A 22,463-nucleotide genomic window follows, 5' to 3' on the forward strand; every position below is an offset into this window, starting at 1 on the left:
CAATGCATCCAAAAAAATATGCTCTATACCATTTTACTCTTTAGCGCCGATAAATTCTAGCTATATGACATTTTCAAAGCAGCATAGAATTTCTGCAGCCGAAGCAAATTGCTACTGCTGCACAAAGGCAAAGTTCAACTTTTTTTCTTGCCGAATTTTTGAAATAATTACTCAACGTAGACGTTATATAATCACTTTGTCACTGATGAAATATAAGCCTGTATGCACTGAAAAATATTGGCCAGAAAAAAATAGTGAAAAAAGAGAAAGAGACGAGGATCCTCAAAACAAAGGCAAGACAAAGTTAATTAGTTGCTTCAAATGTTCACGTTGTTATAGAGGATGGTAGGTAGACAAGTTTGCGGAAATTTCGGGCAACAGCATAGAATCCAAGAAAATTGCAGCTTCGCTCCTAGAAGAGCTTGGATTGATGCAAAAAATTCCAAGGAAAATAAAGTGGATACTTGCTAGCACCACCAGTAATCCACTATGTGCACTTAGAATTGGTCATTATCAGGAACGATGTCACCATTTAAGGGCAACACAAATAAACAATTATTCGAATATGAGAAAAACAATAAACATATATCTGTCGACATGGAATTGGCTCTCGAAATGACCTCACCAATCAATTCGCACCAATACAACAGCGGAGGGAATTGGAGGTTGGTGGGATACGCTGAACAAATACGGGCAACATCAGCCTGTTGAATTCACAAAGCAAATATGAGGTGATGGAGCTGCAGCTGGAGTAGAGTTCTATCGGCGAGGAGGGTAACGAAGGAGCAATGAGGTGTGGAGGGATGCGTTCGTAGCCTTCGTCGTGAATTACGACGCAATGCTCAATAAATTGTGGAGAGTTGAAATATCGCAAAGATGAGCATAGCATCATTAGTTGAGAAATAGAAACTAGTGAGGTTCATCAGTATAGAGAGTCTCTGGAGTGATAGGGCGTTGTTCGTGGAACTGAGTGCACGACACCCAAACGACACACTGCCACAAATCCTAGGAGCAATTATCGATTCATGACATAGGATGACGACCTAAAGAGGAAATAAAGGCAACCACGGTGAAGAGCAGGAGGAGGAAAAAACGAGGCCACCCCATTCAGACGTTTTTAAACGCATCGAAATGCTCGCAAGACGTGTTGTGTAACAACATTTAAACACCAAGAAAAGCGCCATCACGACGAAATGAAAACGCATGTGAGAGCGGGACAGCAATCACAGCAACCTTTGCTCCTTTTACACCGTCGCATTACTTCCTTCCTGAACTAGCAGACCAGGAAAAGACCAGGAGAGGTGGAACGTTTCCGACAGCTCGAGGAAACATTGTCAAATAATGGCTGAGATGTAGTATTTGTGAAGTTGTGTCCGTTCGTCTCATGAAAAACAAGATTATCAGCGATTCGATCGCTCAGTTGGTCTCACTTTCAAATGATCTTGATCGAGAAGTTCGTGAGAAGGAACAGCTAGAAGTGAAATAAATTAGAATTGGTATATTTCGGAAGTGAAATGACGATGTAATGAAGGCAGGAAAAAGAAAAGAAATGCCCCAAAAATCATCTGCATGATTCAGCATAAATATTGAAAAAAGAAGTATTGTTCAGCAACGTAATAGAATTTTGAATGAAACAACTCATAGAAGAGCTTCCGAGCCTTCCGTATGAGGCGTTGCCTACTACAGCCGTTGGACCTCCTCAAGCCACTCGAAAAAAATGATCAATGAGGTGGGCTCCGGTGAGGCAGGAGAAAATGCAAAAACTAACGACTGAAAGAAGCCATTACCGCGTAAGCCCCGGCTCTCCCTCAATGAGGCAGCTGCAAAATGGGTTGAGCTGCGCTTTATACTGCATACATATATGGAAAAGTCGATGGACTAATCTAAACAAGCGGGAAATTTAGGCAAATTAAAGGAAAAATAAGCCTACTAATAAGATTACAAACACGCATGAATGCAAACAAACACACCAGTCAATCGAAAATATAATTGAGTCGGAAACAAGGCGAAAGAGGAAAAATAAGACAAACATAAACAAAGATGCAAGCAAGAGCTTACAATCTGGTGCTCGAACCTACACACACGCACACACACACAGACGAATGGGAATCTCCTGCAAATTAAGAGGAAAAATAAATGGTCCAAGAACGAAGCATTACTGCGATGGCTCTCTCTCAAACGGCTGAATGCTGAAGCTAACCGAAATATGATCAGCGGAAATCTCGTTCACCTTTAACCACTAAAAATGTAGATCGCTTAAATGGTCCGAGAGTCGAAACTTCTCCGGATTTCTAATTTTCGATTCCTCATATAACCCTGCATTTTGTGGACAATGGAAGAATGTTAGAATCAGTGATAAAAGAAGCCAGAAAATATTTACTTTAAATGCATTGTCGCCGTACCAGCGACACGCTTGTTTAGCTTATTTCAAGACCTCCAGGAAAAAAAATAAAACTAGTTATTGCGGTTTTTTTTTGCACCGCATTTTTACATTTTTTACCACACATATTACAGAAAGGAAAAAAAGAGACTGTGTCATATGTCCAAACAGAAAAGAAAAAGGAAAACAACGCGAGACTAGAGAATTTTTGTGATATTTGTCCTGAGAGGCCTCGAATACATATGGGTAACTGCTTATAAGCAATTTATTTGTTACTATTTAATAAATTAAAATTAGCAAGTAATGATGTTTGCAGGAAATAAATGGTATTGGAGCCACTGTATTTTCAGTTTTATAAAATATGCGAATTAGGATTAGGATAGCATTTGTGACAAGAAAGTGCTGGATTTGCTGTTGTTCCATGTGCCTGACTGGAATGGGTTAAATTTCTTGCATTCATACAAATCTATTAAGTGGAACTACAAAATTCCAGAAGAGGTTTTTTTTGGCTTAATGAGTAATCTTATTTTCTTTGCAGTATATAATTTGGAAGAGTTGATAAGGAACTGTTAGTCGTATCAGAAATAGTAATGACGACCTTCACGCAAGTTGGCTGAGGGTGAGAGAAAAAGATACGAGGTGAGGAGTACAGTATTGAATAGTGTTCCGTTGAGACTGGTTAGGATAATCCTGCCTATCCTACTGAACGACAGATTTTAACACGAATCATTTCCAGATGGTTTATCGTCATTTTTTCCGCTGTTTTTTTTTTCAATTCGTATAGTTTTTTATTGCAAATTCCATGAAATGTGTTCGCGAGTATGGCTAATCTCCAGGAAATATTTTACACTTAATCAGAAAAAAAAATTCCAAAAAATTAGAATTCATATATACACATATACACAATAGAAAGGAAAAAGACAGTGTAAAAACAGGAAAGCAGTTGTTGTTTCACTTCCACACTCATCGTAGCAAGAATAGCAACATTTAGGAATTGGATTTCAACTACTTAAACGATGGATTTTCTACGAAGGATGACTTCTTTTTCTGGAATTCCAATTTCTACTATCGATTCATTATTTTTCTGAAATCACATTTGGTCGAGTTGTTCATTTGGTCGGCTTGTTCACGAAAATAAACAATCACTACGAAATTTCACAGCATCGTATGGTGACAGAGCTGATTTGAACAATTTGTAAACGAAACTTGAGATAGCGCTTTCCAACATTTTAGGAACATTTCATCTGTTCCAGAAAAATCCAAACAAATAGAGACAGAGACTAGAGAAATGCTGGATTTCGGTGAAGATGGCAGTGGTGAATAGAGGAACTCATATGCAGCTATGAAGGCTGCAGAAATAAATAACGCTTCAGTCTTCCTTTAGTATATTAAAACTTTTTAAAAAAATATTGTTCCATGCATGGATACTCCTAAAAGTAGTGGTATACAAATGCATCCCCATCTTCTGCAGAAAAAATGTGGATGTTGTGAGTGAAAAAGCTTTCGATTTTCGATCCGAGGAAGCATTTTCAGGATCGACGAAATATTGTAGAGGTATACATATAGTAATAACGAAATTACACTTTAACATATGTCATATGTGTGGATATCAACTTCTTAAGAAAAACAACATCTAAAAAAAAGTACATTCAAAATGCAAAGGTGCTCACCTTACCTTTCAAAAAATCACATATCAATCAATCAAAAGTGCTTCGACTTTTCGGCATTCTTTCAATCCTGAATTTTTTTCAGAAGATTTTTCCTCCGAATTTCAGAATATTAGAAATCTACTCCCTGCAGAAATCTGTTGGAAATATGTTGAAGAATAAAGCTGTAAAGGAAAATAAGCTGCAACTTCACCGCTAATAGGCTAAATGATGCGAAAATTACATTTATTTTTTTCTATCGGCCCATTTCTGCACCATAGCAGTAGACGTTTCCAAAAAACAATCCTGATGCAGCGACATGGATTTCGACTGAAGAATGTGCATAGCGGATTCTGCAATATGCAACACAGACACTGGCTCTTAATTTAGATTCTATTATGTATGCTGCAGCAAACTTCAGCACTTAGCATTTGAGCATCTACTTCACAATCCATTTCAAATGTTATTCATATTTTTAAAAGCGAAACACCATTGAAAACATCTCACTGTCGTTCCATCTATCTAATATGATGGTGAAGTGTATGTAGCTTTCAAAAAAAAACAAATAGTCAGAAATCAGAAAGGAAGGGAAAAGTAGCAGACAAAGTTACAGAACTTCAATTTGAAAATCCATGGCAGCAGAGAAACGGTGAAGTACAGCAAGAGAAACAGAAAATGAAGGAGAGAAAATTGAACCAAATGAAAATATTCCATAAAAGTACTTCGGTTTTATTTTTTCTCTAAATATCGAGACAAACAACAAGAAGAAATACTTTGTAATAAGCACAATATAAGAAAGAAAATACAACAATTAAAACAGAATACGGAGACGATGAAGGAGTTCTTTTTCCTGGAAGAGTTCAATGCTGTAAAGCTGCAAAAAAAAGTGATGGACAGCTAGACACTTCATAGATTTTCGCTTTTCCTCCTGGGAATTGTCTTACACTTTTGATTGATGGTTCAAATTAATTAGTTTGTAAGAGTTGCTTTCATGATTAGAGTCATCATTTCAGTTGTGAGAGCAAATGTTTGTTTTTATCCACTAATTAAAAGATATATGACTAGTCATTAATTCAGGGAATAGCGGTAGTAGAATCGTGTTAGAATTTCAAGCAAACAAATGGCAAAATCCCCTTGAGACGTTAAAAAACGATTGTTCAAGTCGATGTTTACTTTATAGAGATACGAAACAAGCAAAATAAAAAAAAGTTGAAGACAACAAATTTAAAATAGGTGCATAATTGCGAGATAAATTACATAGGAAAAAAAAATCCATGAAAGATTACAAGAACGAAAAAGCGAATTCCACGAAAGGACATCTGTCATGTAACTAAGGACATCGAACAAAATTGTTGCATAAAGATTTATTGAAAGTTACAAGCCGACTATTGAAGCTATAAAAAGTAAAAAGTACGAAGAAAAAGAAAACCCTTCGGGAACACTAACATAGAAAATTTGAGATGGTCGAAAAAAAAACTAACCGGACGCATTCCCCAAATTTAGGTGAAAAAAGTGGTGCCAAATGAAAAAAATAGAGTTATAAGAAAGCCAAAAATACCGCAGAGGATCAAGGGTGTGTAAATATATGAATGTGATCGGCGTACCAGCAATCTAGTTCATAGAAACACTAACCAAACATGTGACAAAACACGGAAGCCAGATTGAATATTTTCGGGAAAAATAGTCGAATTCTAGGATGTGATGAAGATTTCCGCCATACTTATCCACTGTATTAAAACATAGAATGTTGAATGTAGCACAAAATTTCGAATAAATAATATAAGTACGGAAATGATATGAATGAGTTAATGATGTTAGGGAAAGTAGGTCACAATCAATGAAACGTGACCCGAGCGAACGATGCGAAGAAAAGGCTTCGTGTGCGGTCCAATTCGTTTCGATATGTGTGTCGGGAGTGAAGAAAATGGCTTCCCACAAAGGCGTATCAAATTAGTCTCGAGGTGTCAACAGACCAACGAATACTAAAATTCCGCACAATGTACATAGAAACCCGTAGCAACGGATATACCAGGAGAATATGGAGAAATTCCAAACGCGCGACAGCTTCGTTTTTTTCTTCTCGTCAACATGAAACAAGAATCGTTGATGTGCGTCCGCGTGTGTGTGTGTGTAATAATAGAACGAATAAACAGTAAATAAAGTTCATATGAAAAAAAAAAGCCTAAGAATGGATATGTTTGAGTGCTGTTCGATCATTAAATATTACCGTGTAGATGTGAGGAAACGGCTGACAATCAGAACGAGTAGAAAACAACCACACGCGTTCAAATGATCGATGTTGGAACAAATGTGACCCATGGCGCGTCCCTGTGCACAGCGCACGCGTCCAACGCTACGTCGCATTGACGCGAACGGCCACACGCAGCTGGCACCCCGGCGGTCGGACGCTTCGTTAATAATTCATACTAGTCATTGCGCTCAAACTATGAGCGACGAACGAAATCTCTGCTATGCAACTCGTTGTGTGCATCCGGAAATTCGCCCTTCTGGCTCCAACTGAGCTTCGTCGACCTTAGAGAAACTCGTTGAGTCCCGCCGCCATGTCTCGCGTTGTTCATTTTCATCTAATCGGGCTGATAATTACCTGGTTACACATTTGTGACTGCATTAACCGGTAAACATAAATTATTTCATGTTGTGAGTCTGAACAATATACTATTAGCCGCCTACTCATCAGAGGATAAACTATATCAGTAGTTCCCAGCATTTTTCGCCCTTTTGCTATCGTATTTCATCGCAATGCTTTGCATTTCTCCCAATGAGGATTGAGTTTCGGTGGTAAATGTGCTCCCGAACCACCGCATCACACATTCTATCATTATTTGTGCGAATAAATCATCGAAACTTAATCGCGGTTGAAATATATTGGTACATGAAGAGTTAGTAATACGAAAAAATATTTCGATCCCTATTTTACAAAACATTTTGCATTGTGAAAGCAATATTCATGCTGGAGGTCTTATTATCATTTCCATGTACATATAAGGTGAGTATCATCATTATCCGAAAGGAATAATCGCTAATTCTTTGGTGTGAAATAAACAGTACACAGTAATTCAAAGATCATAATCAGCATAACCTCTGATTCCTATAGTTTCCTTGAAATCTTAACGCTTTTGATGGTTAGAATTAATGATAGCTAGAGGCACAAAAATGAATATTATCAGGGAAATCGTTCAAAAATCCACAGTATCTAACATTTTGCTCCAAAACAATGAAACAGAACCAAGAAACTGGTGTTCACACTTCATTCAACAGTACAGCACGTGCTTTTCGTCCAATTTTCTAAAATACAGGAAGATAGTTTGATAGATCGGGATCAATAGTTAAAACGGGAGCATCAACCAGAGTAACGCTCCTGGAAATCGCTATTCCTAGCGCTACACGAAGAGAATCTCGTTTTTTTTGTGTATAATCAATATAAATCCTTTTAATATATTTCCAGGTAAACTTTTTCATAGTAACTGTTTTGTATAGGATTCATACAGTAGAGGATTTCCTTATAATGACAATAATATGGTACCACTAACAATAGTACAACAGTAGCGACTATATAGCACTAATGTTGATTACTTCTCTCGTTTTACAAATGAGTGTTCTAACGAATACTTTGCTCAGCAAGCTGTTATTGAGTTTTTTAAAGATTGTTTTCTCCGTTTCTATGAGAAAATAAGCCATACATAATACATTACATAAGTATATATATATATATATATATATATATTAAAGGATAAAGGAGAAAGTTTCTGGCGTTAATCAACCCGCGTGGGATGCGCCCCCACGTTCACTTCATTTGAAATAGTGTATATATTAATACATATATTTATACTAATATATACGTTACAAATCAATATACTTGAAAAAACAACACGACAGGGCGAAAATAATCACATTAAAATTGTATCGCACCGGAAGACTATGTATATCGGCAAAACGAATTCTTTCTTATCAGCCATTCCCAAAAAAATGTTGTTAGTCATGAGGTCATATATGTAGGTACAGTGTTCGGTGGAAAATTAAGATAATTTTGGAATAATAATATTAATATATTACGCTAAAATCTGATGTAACTACCTAATCTCAGCGAGGAAATTATAGCCATCCTTAACATAGTGAACTGAACTATTCATTAAAAAAAATCCTATCCTTATCTTTTCTCTTTTCCTTAGGAAGTCAGGCATCACACAGATCCATAGTTCGAAAACATTCACATGCAATCATACATGGTGCAAACCGAGTACCTTCCTTGAAACATTGCAAAGAAGAAAAAACGTTTTCTTACAGGTCCAGCAGCAAAAGACCTCCTTACTTTTGTTTCACGTACAAAAACACTTCGATTACGCCGAAGTCGCTAAATGATCACTTAATGTGACCCCTAAAGTTCCTAAAGGTCCTTTATTACCCTAAAGATTTACTCCATAAATGGATATAACAAACGTATACACTTATCTGGATTTAATAGTAGTCCTTTGACTTACTGGTGGTCCTCGCTGAGATTGCATGATTTTCCTTTCACATGTGCATCTTAATCGAAAGTTGGAAAAGCATAGTTACTGTCTGAGGAGCAGCCTGACTATTTCCGGAAATTTTTCGAAAAGTGAAATCTAAAACTAAACCCACGCTCATTATTTCGAATACTTGATAAACGAGACAGAACTTTTTTCGACATCGTCCTCTCACTTTTATTGAATTTCTGCGTTCTACCCGTGAGATCCCGGCACTTGTCCCGGATAGTGGAGAAGTTTCAAAGAAAAAAAAACTGATTTATTTTAGCAGAAAGTTAAAGGCGAGGTGAGGGAAGGAACTAACTGTGAGCTCAATCCAGATGATCTCCCTCTCAGACAGCTGTCAATTTTTAACAGTTTCTCCACGTAAATGAAACGTGATCAGTAGATTCGTGGGCAGGAAAACAAAAAAAGAAAAACTAGATCACAAAGTTCTTTTTGTTTCTCATCACTTTAAACGAATTTTAATCACCAGTGTGATTAAAAAAAACCTTAAAAATTTGGATCTATGCTTACTTTTCTGTTTTGGAATTCAATCCCTAAGCGGTGTTCTGTTAGATTTAGCAACTACATAGAACCAACAGTGAGAAAGCAATAATTCTACATAAATTATATTCTTCCTTTGACCAAACATGGATCGTGTAGGAACAATTCTAGACACTACAGCCCTCTTCAAGGATATAAGTCTCTTTAGTGCTTAGCAAATACGCAGATACCAAATTTGGATACGACAATAGCATGAATTCGAATGAGGAAGGTAGAAAACGAGTGGAATTTTAGCGAGAACTCAAGATATATGAGTTATGGAGGAAAGAGGACCTTCACATATGTCGATTTGGTGAAATAAATATAAATGAATGTAATTAATATTAAAATAAAATAAACAGAACATAGTTCATTAGAGTTAATTAGACTTTTGTTATAGTCCACCAAAAAAAGAATAAAGACTCGGAACCAACAGTTGAGCTAAAAAATGAATTTGTTTGAGTAGGAGTTTCGGTCGAAAATGACTTATAGATGGCGAAAAGAACTCTGATATAGAGGTTACAGAGAGATCACATGCGACTTGTGCCAGAATCTTGAAGTGAAGCCTGACACTTGTTTTTCAGGACTGCTCTCAGCTGCTATTACTAATGGCCTCGTACACGTCGAAGAAATAGAAAACAGATGCACTTGATTACGTTCCAAATAAAATAGCACATAATAATTTATATTTAATCGCCAAACTTGACCTTAAGGAAACTGTTAGAAATTTATGCACGTCTACGAAAGGAAAAAAGCCCACATGTAGAAGAAGAACTCGATCAAATAATATAAGGATATTTTTTTTAAAATAACATCTTTGACATGATACAAGTCACTCATGAAAGGTGAACTGAAATGTGTAACAGAACATTTCAAATAATAATAAGTAGTATAGAGGTGGAACTTAAAGGAAAACATTCCTGCAGGAGAGCGAGCCCAAATGCCTTGGTTCGCCTAGCAACAATGGGAAAAATGTGGGAATTTTATTATTTTTTGACAACATGGTCTTTGTCAAGGTTTTTTCTGGCTAAATGGAATCGAGGAATTTCTCGACTTTTTGGAATTTCAGAATAATTAAGACCAGATAATTTGTTATCCAACAGTGCGATCCTAGTTGAATTTTTAGGTATTGTTCATCGCAGAATTTTTTCAAAATACACTTATGATACCTCTTTGGTTGAACACAGTGAATTCCTAAGATCTCAACAACATCTCCGACGTGAGATCTGGTGCGAAAAAATCCTACTAAATCCAGCAGCATCATAAGGATATGTAGTCACAACATCACATGAAATAGGAATAATCCTTGAGCTTCAAATAAGAAAGCTGGTGTTACCTGAAAGAGCTCAAAACACCTTGGCATCTCCCGATTGCTTCCAGAGAAAATCCCTTCAACCATGTAACATCCTTTGCATACAAAACAAAACAAGTGAACAAAAGAAAACGCGGGAGAATAAGGAATTACTTTCCTCCGCTGGAGCATTTCCTAAGAATTCCAGCTGTATTCACATTTGGGCCTTACTGTATACTTGTGAAAATATGTCGATCTTCGCTCGCATCTCTAACCGTTGTCTAAATATTCCTCGAAAATGAAAAGGGAGAGGATGAAATATGTATATGTGAGCATGGAAACCTCAGTCATTCGTGGATAGAAGGATAAGTGACGTAATGTACGACGACAATGGCACTGGCAACCTCAAACCTCATTCCAGAAGAAAAATGATGCAGGCGTTTGAGAAATTTTACAGCACGCCCAGTGAAAGCGCATGAATGTGAAGAAAAAAGAAGACTGGGAGGGAGAAATGAGGTGTGAGGTGCAACACTTCTATGATGAATGGCAATGATGTGGTAAAATCAAAGGAAGAAACGTAGGTTTTAGGAAGAGAAAGTGAAAAAGAAAACTGAGAGTTGTGACAACTTTACAGCACATTTTAGACATGTTTTCCTCGCGGAATGTTTCTGGAATTTTCCACGTCGTACTCACAGAACTCTTTCTTCCTCGATACGAGAACATACCCGAACGGCTGGAATAGTTTAAAAGTGGCAAAAGCGGGTGGATGACACGACAAATCTCAACTCGATTTTTTTCCGGATCTCGTCCCCGTGGTAATATCATCGTCTTTGAGGTAAAACGCTCACCGTATTGAAGTTATTACATTATTAGTAGTTTACTTCGAAAGAGGGGTGAGGATCATCCAGCGTAAACAGAAACGAGTTTGAAAAATGTAATATTCATGGAATATCGGCTAATCTTATCTGAGTACATCGGATGAATGATAAGCATAAATAAAGATACTTAAGTAGGATAAACCCTACAAAATTGAAGAACTTTGAATTAGAAGAAAAAAACACAAGAAGAAATAGAAGTAATGTATCACTTACTGTGGATTTGTTTGCACAACGGAAGAAAATGTCCTTATTTTGTGTGGATAGGGAGGCCGAATATTCCTATTTCTTCGCTATGAATGAGTATGAACTAACTGCTTGTGATGTAGTACGTCTGTAATAACAAAGTCAGGAGAAGTGTTTCAAATTTATTCATAAAGTGCAAGTAATTTCCCGTAGTGTCATATGCATTCTCTCGGGAAAACATGGTTTCCAGAAGAAAAAGAACTAATGTAGCGGACTGACAGATGAATAAAGCAAAACTTCTTTTTTCTTTGAAAACCTGACGCTTTATTAATAATTATGTAGAATTGTCGCAACATACAGTAGCGAAATTATTCCTTCATTTTAAGTTTAGCCTACATTTACGCTAATCCACTGCTTAAATGAAAAGTAGTCATATTCTTGCATCAAGATTTGATCACATTCTGGTTGTGAAACCTTCAAAGAGCAACGCATCGATGAGCCCCTGTGTCTCGGATGATGTAAGGTCTCTGGATAAAGCACGCGGATTATTGCTTTGCATTCCATGAAAATGTTCATTTTTGATCACTTGGGGAACTTGATCAGTCCGAGAGTACTTTCAAAGATTACTTTGGAAAGGCTATCAAGTTAACAAGTTAGTTAACAAGTTATTAGTTTTCCCCATTCAAACAAATTTCGATTCATAATGCTTTGGAAAAATTTTGAACTAAATTATGTTTATGAAGCCTTGTTTTCCTGGGAGAGCATTCAAGTAAAATAATAATAACAATAGTAAAAAATAGCTAATATTAAAAATAACTAAACAAAATAAACGCAATATAAAGATGACTAGCATTAATTAACAGGAAGTCATCGCTCCGTGTAGTCTTCGCAGAGGTGAAAACATTCTGAAGTCTTAATCTTATGCTTCCGTAAAAGCCCTTAGTTGTTCTCTTATCTTTGGGCTCACAAATATCCACGGAGAACTACAAATGAAGTAGTATAGTACAACAAGAAAAACGTTTCGTTTTCTTTTGTCCAGCTCTTAAAATCTTTTCCTGGGAATTCGTTGGTCACCTAAAGATAAAGAGAAATAATAAAGATATAAAGAGAAGATAAGGATTCTTCTATTACATTTAAGCTGTCTGCACGCTTAATCCGCCTTTTTTTCCCCAAAAATCCCCTTCCATACATATTCTGGATTCTGGATGACAGATCCACGATTCCAAAAAGATCGTATTTCTGTTTTCCAGTGGGATATACGATACTATAATCAAATTAATGAAACGCCAATCATTCGGATGAAAAACCGGTTGGCCAGAAAAACTCAGAAGGAAACATTTTAGCTGAGGTAGCGTTTTGTAGCAAGAATATGGGGAAAATGGATGTAATATTTAGTTGTATGAACGTGCTATTGCTAATTCCTGACGTTCCTTGGAATTCAGGTGTTCTGGCGCACTATTTTCTACAAGTAGTTCGACTGGAGCGCACCAGCCTTGTACACGCGCTGCATCTTCCGGGCCGTTTTTTACGGCAATTAGGAAGAAATGGACGGAATCACCCCCTCCCCCCTCCTCCTCTCCATAATCTACTATCTCATATACGAATAGTCCACCTGAAATTCGTACCACCTCAGATTCGTAGGGTGATGCCTTTAAACTCTTGTTAGCTGTACCGATCTCATTGATCCGTGAGTTACCGCATCCAAGCTGATCAACCATTTGTTCAGATGTTCCTGAGGTTTACTACTTAGGAAAGGTAATTCTCTCACAAAAATTCCAATAAATCATTGATGCTTCTCATCATATGAACATCATATGAACTGCTTATCGGAATTTCCCCACTTGTCCTTCTACAAATCGCGTTTGCCCTTCGTTAACATTAGAATGGCGAGCGAATTGACCGGAACCTGTAGGTCGCGCTCGCTTCGACTGACTGACTGACGCAATCGCTGGCTGCGATTGCGTCAACCAACTGGGAACTTTCATCGCGATTAGATCATCAGAATACGTATCGATTGCGAATGCGAAAGATAAGTGAGCTTCACTTCGTTCGCTGGTCGTATCGCTGTAGATGGGGTGGTGGCGGTGGTGACATGCGGCCACCCGCGCTGATAACTTATCATACCGATCGTTGATCTGCCTGAATAAATGAGGATTAATTTTGATCGCTGATCTTTCATTGTCCGGAATACATAGATAGTTGTTTTATTCTTGAAGAAGAAATAGAATTAGATGATAAAGGATAAAATATTGAAATAAAATAATAATTATAACAGAATATAGCAGAAAATAAATATAGTAGAAATTATTTACACAAAAAAACCTGATGAAACTACGAACTATGTGCAACTAAACTCGATAGAACTAATTTTCGTTATAATTATTAATTATTTATTATATAATACATTCCAGTTCTAACCAAGATCAAGACCAAGATGAAACTTCTCGAAGAAAAATGAATCGAATAGAACCGCAGCATTAAATACATGTTCAGAATACTTAATTACTTGATTTTTTCTTAATTGCCCTCAATTAATTGCTGAGATTGACTGATAGAAAACAATTTACAGTTCTCTGGATTTTTTGGCCAGTTCCTGAACAAGACTTCCATCCCCATACAAAATCTCATGTGTACTTCCTGTAAGGGCCATTAAAATCTGTTTAAAAAATATTGCTGTCAGCAGCCACCTAGACATTTCTCTAGAATCCAACAGCGAAGTTTTTACTCGTTCCTCAATCACTCTGGTATCACTTTGTTACTTTACCACTTACTAGAAATCAATACTTTAAAAATAAACACTCTATGAGAATTCAGGGCAATCGGTACTTTCAATTCCTTCTACCGCTCATGATTTCGCCTTAAAAATATTCTCTGCATGAATTTAAAAGGTATGCAATCCTGAAGGAGATAGCTAGTAGAACAGGAAAGAAATTTCTATATTAGAGTAACAGCATGCGTGCTCGTACTCTTTCTGGATCAAGAGTAAGATGTTCCCTTGAGTTCCTCAGCTTGAAGTTCCCTTCCAGAATTTTCCCGAATTTTCAACGCTAGAAACGGAAACTAGTGCTCGAGAAAAAACGTACGTTCGGAGCAAAAGGGTGCCTTTCCTGAACACTGAACCTCTCAACAACCGGAAATTCTTAGTGGTTAAGTGTTATCAAAACAACAAATCAGATCTCTCTTACATCGTAGGGAATGATCATAGTTCGTTTGGGTGATCATGCAGAGAATTTTTCGCTTAACTTCCCCATAATCTTTACGGAGGAGAGAATTCGTCGCACCCGTACGTCGAACAAAGTCCACCGTTGGTCGCATCGCATCGCACTGTTGTAGAGCGACACGACGACCCGTTATCATCGCCGTACAACATTTGCATTTAACCTTGCGTGAGAAAAAAAAAACTGATGACTTTCAAGAGATCTCTGCTATTCGCTCACCTGTTCTCTTGAGTGCAATGACTGACAAATAAACTCCCATTCTCCTCGATGACGATGATTTGTCAGCAAATTGACGTGACAAACATGTGGACGTGCGGATGGATGTCTGAGCGGCAACCACCTGATCTTCGGAATCGGCTTTATTCGCAGATCGATACGGAACGAGTAAAACGTGTACACACATCGAGAGATCACATGATTAACGCGAAAATATGGCGGATTTGAACCTCCTGTGAATGCAATCGTAACTCGAACAGAATATGTGCATATGCTTGTATTAGAAATACTCCTTTAAATGGTCCTATATACAATTTCTCTTACAATATACAATGCTACTAGCCTAACAGAATTTTCTTCATCTTCATGTTCTTCGGCACATCATCATCGCTATCTGAAGAGCTCTCGGATGACACGTAGGCTGGAGTAGCCGCTGAGCATTTCGGTGAGCTGAAATTCGGGAATTCACGGCACATAAATTTTTTAGGGAGTCTTCGACGCTAAATCTAAGGTCTGATACTGAATTCAACAGGATGTCTACGAGATCAATGCAGAAATTTTTTTGGAGAAATTTACGGTCGCTCGATTCTCAAGAACATGAAAGTTAAACTACAATAAAAATTATTCCATGTTTCGTTCGAATCTAGTGAAGATGAAGAGAGTGGATTATTTTCTAAACGACAACACAGTCCTTATTTTTTCTTAAACAACTGTGACCACAACTACTCCTGGGAATTTTTGGATCTATGGTATTTTCATGTCAGTTCATGACTCCATAATACGCTTAGCACCTTTTTTTTCATTTCAAATCATGTAACTTACCATAAAAATTGCAATAACGGAACCCGATATTTTCCACAGAAATCCACGAATTTCACATGTTCAACGCATGCTTCAAAGTACACCCCTTTGCACTTCGGATTCACACATTGATTGGCTGAGTTCAGGTAGGCAATTAGCTCCCTAAAATGAATTAGACTTAAAAAGACGAGGTGATCGGAAGTTTGTTACTAAGCGTCATGTAATTGTAAAAAAATTCGTCGTTTTCTGCAACCTGCTCACGTAAAGAAAGAGATGTGGCGAGATGTGGATAGTTGCTTTATATTTGAGATAATTTCCTAGTGGACACGCATCAATAAAAAAATTCTACGAAGACAAAGTACGATCAAGGAGAAAGAAATAACGGAGCCAAAGAACGCTCCGAAAACCAATGAGATCAACCGTTTACCTTGGCAACACTTCCTTGATTGGCAGTCGCGACATTTTCAGTCGTACAATACGACCGGCTAGTTCCTTAAGTTTCGGGGGTTCCAGTTGCATGTTGTGGACGAAATGATGCACTGAGAAAAGAAGAATGTTAAAAATTATAGAATTCAAACGAGTTGTCGAAAGGAATGACGAGAAGTTCGGTGCTTTAAAAAAATTGCCGAAAATAGGCCCTAGATCTCCAACAACTGAAGAGTTCGCATACAGATCGTGTTGACGAGAAATATTCGCAAAAAGGAACGTATTAATTTGCGCGACTTGAGGCCGATCTTTCTGGGACACTCCTAAGATAGGAAACGCAACACTTGTTAGAACTACCACACGTGATTGGACTAGATCACTTTTGACACAATTGAAGAGTTGATTAGGAATTTACAATAAAGTAGTTATGTTGAGCATTTTTTCCCCAATTCTCAATCATTTCTAGATACAGACTTTAGGAGCGAAAGGATAACAAACAAAAAAAAAACAACAAGAAAAAGCAACAATAAAGAAGCTATACATACCTAATGGGTTATTGCGAAGACTAAGCTGTTGCAAATTTCTCAATTTGACAATCTCTGTAGGTAGCGTCTGTAAGTTAAGAAAAATTAAAAATATTCTAAAGTTTCAAATAGATTATATCAATCACCTTCAGCACATTATTGTGCAGTGAAAGACTTTCGAGGTTCCTTAGTTCACCAAACGTTGAAGGGATAGTCTCCAGTTGGTTGTCGCAAAGCGATAGCGAGGATAATCGCTGAAGGCGCCCAATTGTTGCTGGCACCTCCTTGAGAAGATTTCCCCCAAGGTACAGAATCTCCAATCTGTAAAGTGACTGGTTCTTTGGATCGTGTGAGACGGCATTAACATCATCAACAACGAGTCTACTATAAGTAGAGTACTGTAATAAATACCATAAATAAATCCACTAGACGTACTCACCTCAGCAAAGTTCCAATGGCATACGGTACGTTTTCGATTCTGTTGCCACCTAAGTGTAACACACGCAAACGGTGCATACTGAACAACACCGGAGGAACGGTTTCGAAACGATTCCCAGAAAGGTACAATGTTTCCATATTCTCCAAATTAGTCATGGATTTCGGCAACTCTTCGATGAGATTATTACGAGCGACGAGATTTCGAAGATGGACCATTTTGCCGATGTCTTCCGGAAAGAATGACAGACCATTGTTGGATACATCGAGGCTGAAAGACGAAAGTCCTACTTTATTCCTTCCAAACAATATTTCCAAAATAAATGAGCAGTGACTAAAAATGTGTAACATAACAGTTACGACCAAAACCAGGACTAAGGTCCGGAGCGCGTAACCGTTCCTTTTTGTGAGCAAGAACAATCCTTTCTCTTCGAATGGTTAGACACTTTACGAGTTATTTAGGTAGGAAATACTATTTCTTAAAAGAAGGAAAAAAGAACAGGAGGCGGAAAAAGGGCAACAATGGGATACTTTGAGTGAAATGAGATGAGCTACTGGATGATCAGCACGGTTTGAATACTTAGATAGCTTATTTCTCCTCGATGTGCAGCAGAAAAGTCCAGCCGCTTTGAGGAAGTATATTTGCAAGTAGTCGAAACATGTTGCAGTAAGTGGATGAAGGTAGCCACCTGCTCCAATCACAAAATTATGGCAACAGATTCTATTTTTAAGAAGTGATCAAACCTCACAACGTTTCAAGAGAAAAATGGCTCTAGAAAAAAGGCTCAGCAAATAATTGACACAAACAGTAAAAGGGCATATCAGAATTGAACGGTGAAAGTTGTCCATAATTTTAGAGAAGTGAGGTGAGGCCTCGGCACAAGGACAGTATTAGTAGAGGACTGTTCACTTGGGTCATGAGGTTATTGCTGTTTTTGCGGAACAGTTCCAACTCTTACCTGACCAGGTTTGCGAAAGCAGGAAGGCAAGCAACATGCACTAGGTTATTCTTGCTAAGATTAAGGCGGCGAATTTGGAGCGGATCGTACTCCTCGCCGGTGAGAGGTCGACGCTTCGGAACCCCTTCCAACTGCATTCCCTCGAAATTCAGATCAAGCTGGTTCGAACTGCAATGGAAGTTGTTCTGCAATTTTTTTAGCACAGATCAAATGGCGTAATGCGGACCTTCCAGGCTGTTCAGGAAGATCGGGGGAGTCGTACGAAGCATCGTATGATTCGGCCGCCGGCAGCATCGCTCACGACCACCACCAGCTCTGTAATGTGGGGTGGCTGGCGCTGCGACGTCACGTGTGGCGCACGTGGCGCCACCTATGTCTCCTCCCACCATTCCGATCGGGGAATCACCCAACAGCTTCGTTCAACTCTACACTTCCATACAATTTTCATCTTCAAACATGAAAGGTCCTGTTTGCACATGTCTGGGAACGACTAGATCCTGGAAATTGGATACAAATGGAACATGGATAAGAATGATGACCTGAATTATGAAGCAGTTCATAACTACAGTGAAGGAATCTTTATGATTCGATTTACAGTGGATACGAATTAGGAACGTGTGGAAGTTCGACCAAAGTCTGACGTTAGGGGCACATAGAACTTACTTGAGAGAAAGTGTCTGAAGAAGCGCGGTTCCTACGAAGGAAAGACACTGAAAGCAATTTATTCACCAAACATCTTCGATGAGAAACATAAATGATTTCAAACGCGTCAAGTGCTAAAGATAGTCACCAACTTTTAGAAACCTCCTTCTCGTAAGTAAAAATGGAGAAAACGGCAGGGCAGGTGAAAGACTTCGGTTGGCACGACTTACCGCCTCTAGGTGACTTCTTCTAACAGTTCCCGTTTTGTTTACTACTCCCAGTTATACCGGTTATCGAATGTACGGCTGTGAACAGAAAGAATTTAAAGGCAGCATACCACGAATCTGAGGTGGTGCGAATTTCAGGTGGGGTATTCGCATAGTAGATTATGGAGAGGGAGGTGATTCCGTCCATTTCTTCCTAATTGCCGTAAAAAACGGCCCGGAAGGTGCGGCGCCTGCACAAGGCTGGCGCGCTCCAATCGAACTTATTGTGGAAAATAGTACGCCGGAACGCTCGAAGCAGTATTTTCCGGACCGTTTTCTACGGCAATTAGAAAGAAATGGACGGAATCACCCTTCTCTCGGGAATCTACGATCCCGTATACGAATACTCCACCGGAAATCCGTACCACTCCAGATTCGTTGGGTGATGCCTTTAAGTTCACGATAGAGGAGAAAAAAGAGCAGCGCCCGCTCAATCGTAGAGCGGTTGAATATTGTCCAAGAAACGAAAAATGTCTTCCCCAAAAACCTCTAAAAGGAAAAACAACAAAATCCTCTTGTTTTACACACAGTTGGAACGGAAACAGTACGATTCGATAGTAGAATAATATAATATGTAATATAAGACGACAAATAGCAGTATGATATAATAAAGATGCTCTACACACTTTTGAAGATTAACGAATTTCCTTGTCAGCATCATATTTCGTCTAATTTCTTTCCGCCAAAGTGAACTTTATGGGAAGTACAAAATTTTGGTTCGAGTTCGCAATCTTAACATTTTACCTACAAAATGAAAAAAAATAGTAAATAAACTACTATTTTTAAACCCTTTCTTTGTCTGTTAACTGCTACTTTTAATTCAATGTTATTCAATATTTCAGTGCCTTCCTTATTCAGCTTCTACTCCTATAATTCTTTGACTCGAAATTCCTCACTTTTCCATTTTTATTACTAGGAACAAGTAAGAAATATCGCCTTTGAAAGCAAACATTTTCTGTTTCGGTGATGCTGCAGTTATTTAATTTTTCTGATCGCCAAAAATTTTAATAGCCAACGAAAAACGCACAGTCCGGTTGTACGTACACTCTCAAGGGAACTCCAAAATCCTGGTTGAACAGCAAATTTCGGTGGGTCCATGGTATCCACGGTACAAACAGGACATGTACTGTGAGAGAAGTTCCGAAAAATAAGTCAGATTTTTTGAGTGGATATAAGATAACACCAAAACACCATAATATGGTATCGGTGGAAGAAAGAAATCGAAACAGACTTCCTTGCAGTTAAATGGGTGATTAGTAAAGAATACTATTGTGAAGTTATGGATAAACGAAATGGCAAAGAATGTTATTTATTATGCAACAAATCTGAATATCGTACATCTAAACAGAACCGATCACATACGCGAAAAGCATGCAGTAGATATTCATGGATATGGAAACCATCAAGGGATTCAAGAGTCAGCCATTACAATGGAAACTGAAACGTACACCAGTGATGTCGTAAACTTTAAGGAAAACATAAAAGAATCCAGCACTGTAACCTCTTCGGCCACTAAACGGCCGGAGCAAAGTTGATCGGTTGACGGGGGAGAAGCGGACTACGGGAAGAACACCCATTAATTATCGATTGTCTTGACCTACGTAGTAAATGTCACTGTGGTTAAAATACCCAAAGTTTCCTAATTTTACGAATCCTAACATCATCCTCATCAATATTCGCAACATTCCATAATCGTAGTTATTTTAATTATTGATAGCAATAAATAATTTCTGTGTTCGGACGATTTAGAAAATATTTACGATCGTAATGATCTATAGCGGTGTAGTCGAATCGATGAGCCCACCCAGTGAAAGTGGATCAATGAATCCTCCAGCAATGAGTTTGCAATACGCCATCATGTTGATTTATTTTTATGTATGGAAATAGTAGCGAGATAATTTTTAAAAAATTTGTCTTGTATACGCAACAAGAGCACGTTGAATTGTTGATTAATTTGTGAACGAAAGGGCTACCAATGTTTTGCCAGCGAAATCAGTTCTTTTCCTGACGAGTAAGTTTTCTTCACAAAATCCCAGATTTTTTATTTTTTTTTCATTTTCAACATTTTTTTTTACAATCCTTGATTCTCCTGAATTTTGGAAGAATGATGTCTAGTCTCAGTGTCCCTGGACCCTGTAGATTAAAGACTAAACAGAACGAAAAGTTATTTGAATATCTAAAGAAACGAAAAGCCAAGAATTACCATTTTAACATTCATGCCAAATAATATTATTGGAGGAATCCAAAAAACGGCCCACCGCTAGCTGTCCGTGTAATCCAAAAATGAATATATAGGAGCCTGCTCTGGAAATGGATTTTCCACACCACAAACACTTGCAAAAATTCAGCACAGCAATATTTTTCAATGTAAACTTCGTTATTTACACTCTGTAGCAAGTGACAATATTAATATTATATATTGTCATTACATTTTATATACTATTATTATATTATTAATATGTATATAATATTATTATTAAGTGATTGTGACATTACAATGATCTTTTCAGCTCCACATTTCTTTTTTTTTCTCTGAAACTTCCCTGATCCATGTTCAGTTTCCAGGATGGCTTCCAGTTGACGAGTTCTTTCGAAGATTGATTTAATAAAAATGCAAAGAATTTGATGATTCAAACGCCATGCTAAGTCATAGAAGTTCTCAACAGATCAAGAAAATTTTTAAAAATTAAATCCGCTTACTATTTGAGTTCAATTCGAAAGGTGTGGTTTGTAATACTGGTGAATATACTTACAAAAACAATCCAGTACTTGTTCGAATGGATAGAAGTTACCGATATCCAGGAAAACTGTTCCCAGGAGTTCATCACCCCACTGTGTTGTTTCAGAGCCGAAAAACGAAAACCGAAGGGTGATGGCATTTAAAAGGATAAAAACCAAAGTGTAGGGGTCCTTATGAGATACGCCTACGCGTTCGACGTGTCTGAGAACCGTTTCAGGTTTATAAACCCACGTTCAGCCTTGCAATGATTTGCGAGGGCTAACCGATGTGTAGAGCTAGTATTTTTATACTCCTGGACAAGTTTGGTACCAGAGTATCGACCTCGGAGGGATGAGAGGCTTGGCTGGCACAGGGCGGTTTTCAACCATCGATCGAATATGCAGTCACAGTGGAACCTCTTACCAACTACCCTACACCCGCCCAAGATGGTAGTTAAAATCTAAAAAAAGTTGTTTTTTAAGGAATACACAAACTTCGGAAGTTTTCGAAGAGCATCGAAGAAGAGAAAAAAGCAGAAATGGATCTCCCTCAATAATCTAGCTGTTACCTAATTTCGCTAACATAACTTGGAGCTCGTTTCAGAGAAACGTGAAATAAATGGGTCCGTGCACGATATACATAATGGGACATACATATGGTCAACGTCATGATTAATAATATATAAGTCAGCAACGGGAGATTCCGGCACAGACTGTTCCTGAATGAGATGTAAAAGACCAATATCTACTGTTCCAGAAATCTACTTCGAATATCTAACCTCTGGCTGAAACAGAAACATTTCTTAAAAAGGAGTCATAACGGATGTAG

The 22,463-nt window shown here is 37.9% G+C and overlaps 3 protein-coding genes across 4 annotated transcripts; all 3 read right to left on the bottom strand.

The window, feature by feature from the left end:
- Positions 1 to 11,536: 11,536 nt before the first annotated feature.
- On the bottom strand, positions 11,537 to 15,050 carry RB195_025958 (uncharacterized protein; the record flags this gene model as incomplete). The annotated part of the gene is made up of 2 exons (XM_064214297.1): positions 11,537 to 11,577; positions 14,867 to 15,050. The coding sequence occupies 2 exons, from the start codon at positions 15,048 to 15,050 to the stop codon at positions 11,537 to 11,539; spliced, it is 225 nt and encodes a 74-aa protein (XP_064070178.1).
- On the bottom strand, positions 11,554 to 18,302 carry RB195_025959 (uncharacterized protein; the record flags this gene model as incomplete). 2 transcript variants are annotated; one of them, XM_064214299.1, is made up of 10 exons in its annotated part: positions 11,554 to 11,577; positions 14,867 to 15,155; positions 15,212 to 15,313; positions 15,686 to 15,826; positions 16,092 to 16,203; positions 16,636 to 16,702; positions 16,761 to 16,935; positions 17,054 to 17,320; positions 18,009 to 18,176; positions 18,235 to 18,302. In XM_064214299.1, 10 exons carry the CDS (start codon positions 18,300 to 18,302, stop codon positions 11,554 to 11,556), a joined length of 1,413 nt encoding a protein of 470 aa, XP_064070179.1. The 2 variants fall into 2 exon arrangements, with proteins under 2 accessions (XP_064070179.1, XP_064070180.1); XM_064214298.1 differs by lacking the exons at positions 11,554 to 11,577; positions 14,867 to 15,155 and having other exon boundaries at positions 15,202 to 15,313.
- Positions 18,303 to 18,433: 131 nt separating this feature from the next.
- On the bottom strand, positions 18,434 to 20,775 carry RB195_025960 (uncharacterized protein; the record flags this gene model as incomplete). Its single annotated transcript, XM_064214300.1, has 4 exons — positions 18,434 to 18,505; positions 18,672 to 18,718; positions 19,944 to 20,042; positions 20,721 to 20,775. The coding sequence occupies 4 exons, from the start codon at positions 20,773 to 20,775 to the stop codon at positions 18,434 to 18,436; spliced, it is 273 nt and encodes a 90-aa protein (XP_064070181.1).
- Positions 20,776 to 22,463: the final 1,688 nt, after the last annotated feature.

Source organism: Necator americanus, chromosome X (genome assembly GCF_031761385.1).
Source record: "Necator americanus strain Aroian chromosome X, whole genome shotgun sequence".
NCBI lineage: Eukaryota > Metazoa > Nematoda > Chromadorea > Rhabditida > Ancylostomatidae > Necator > Necator americanus.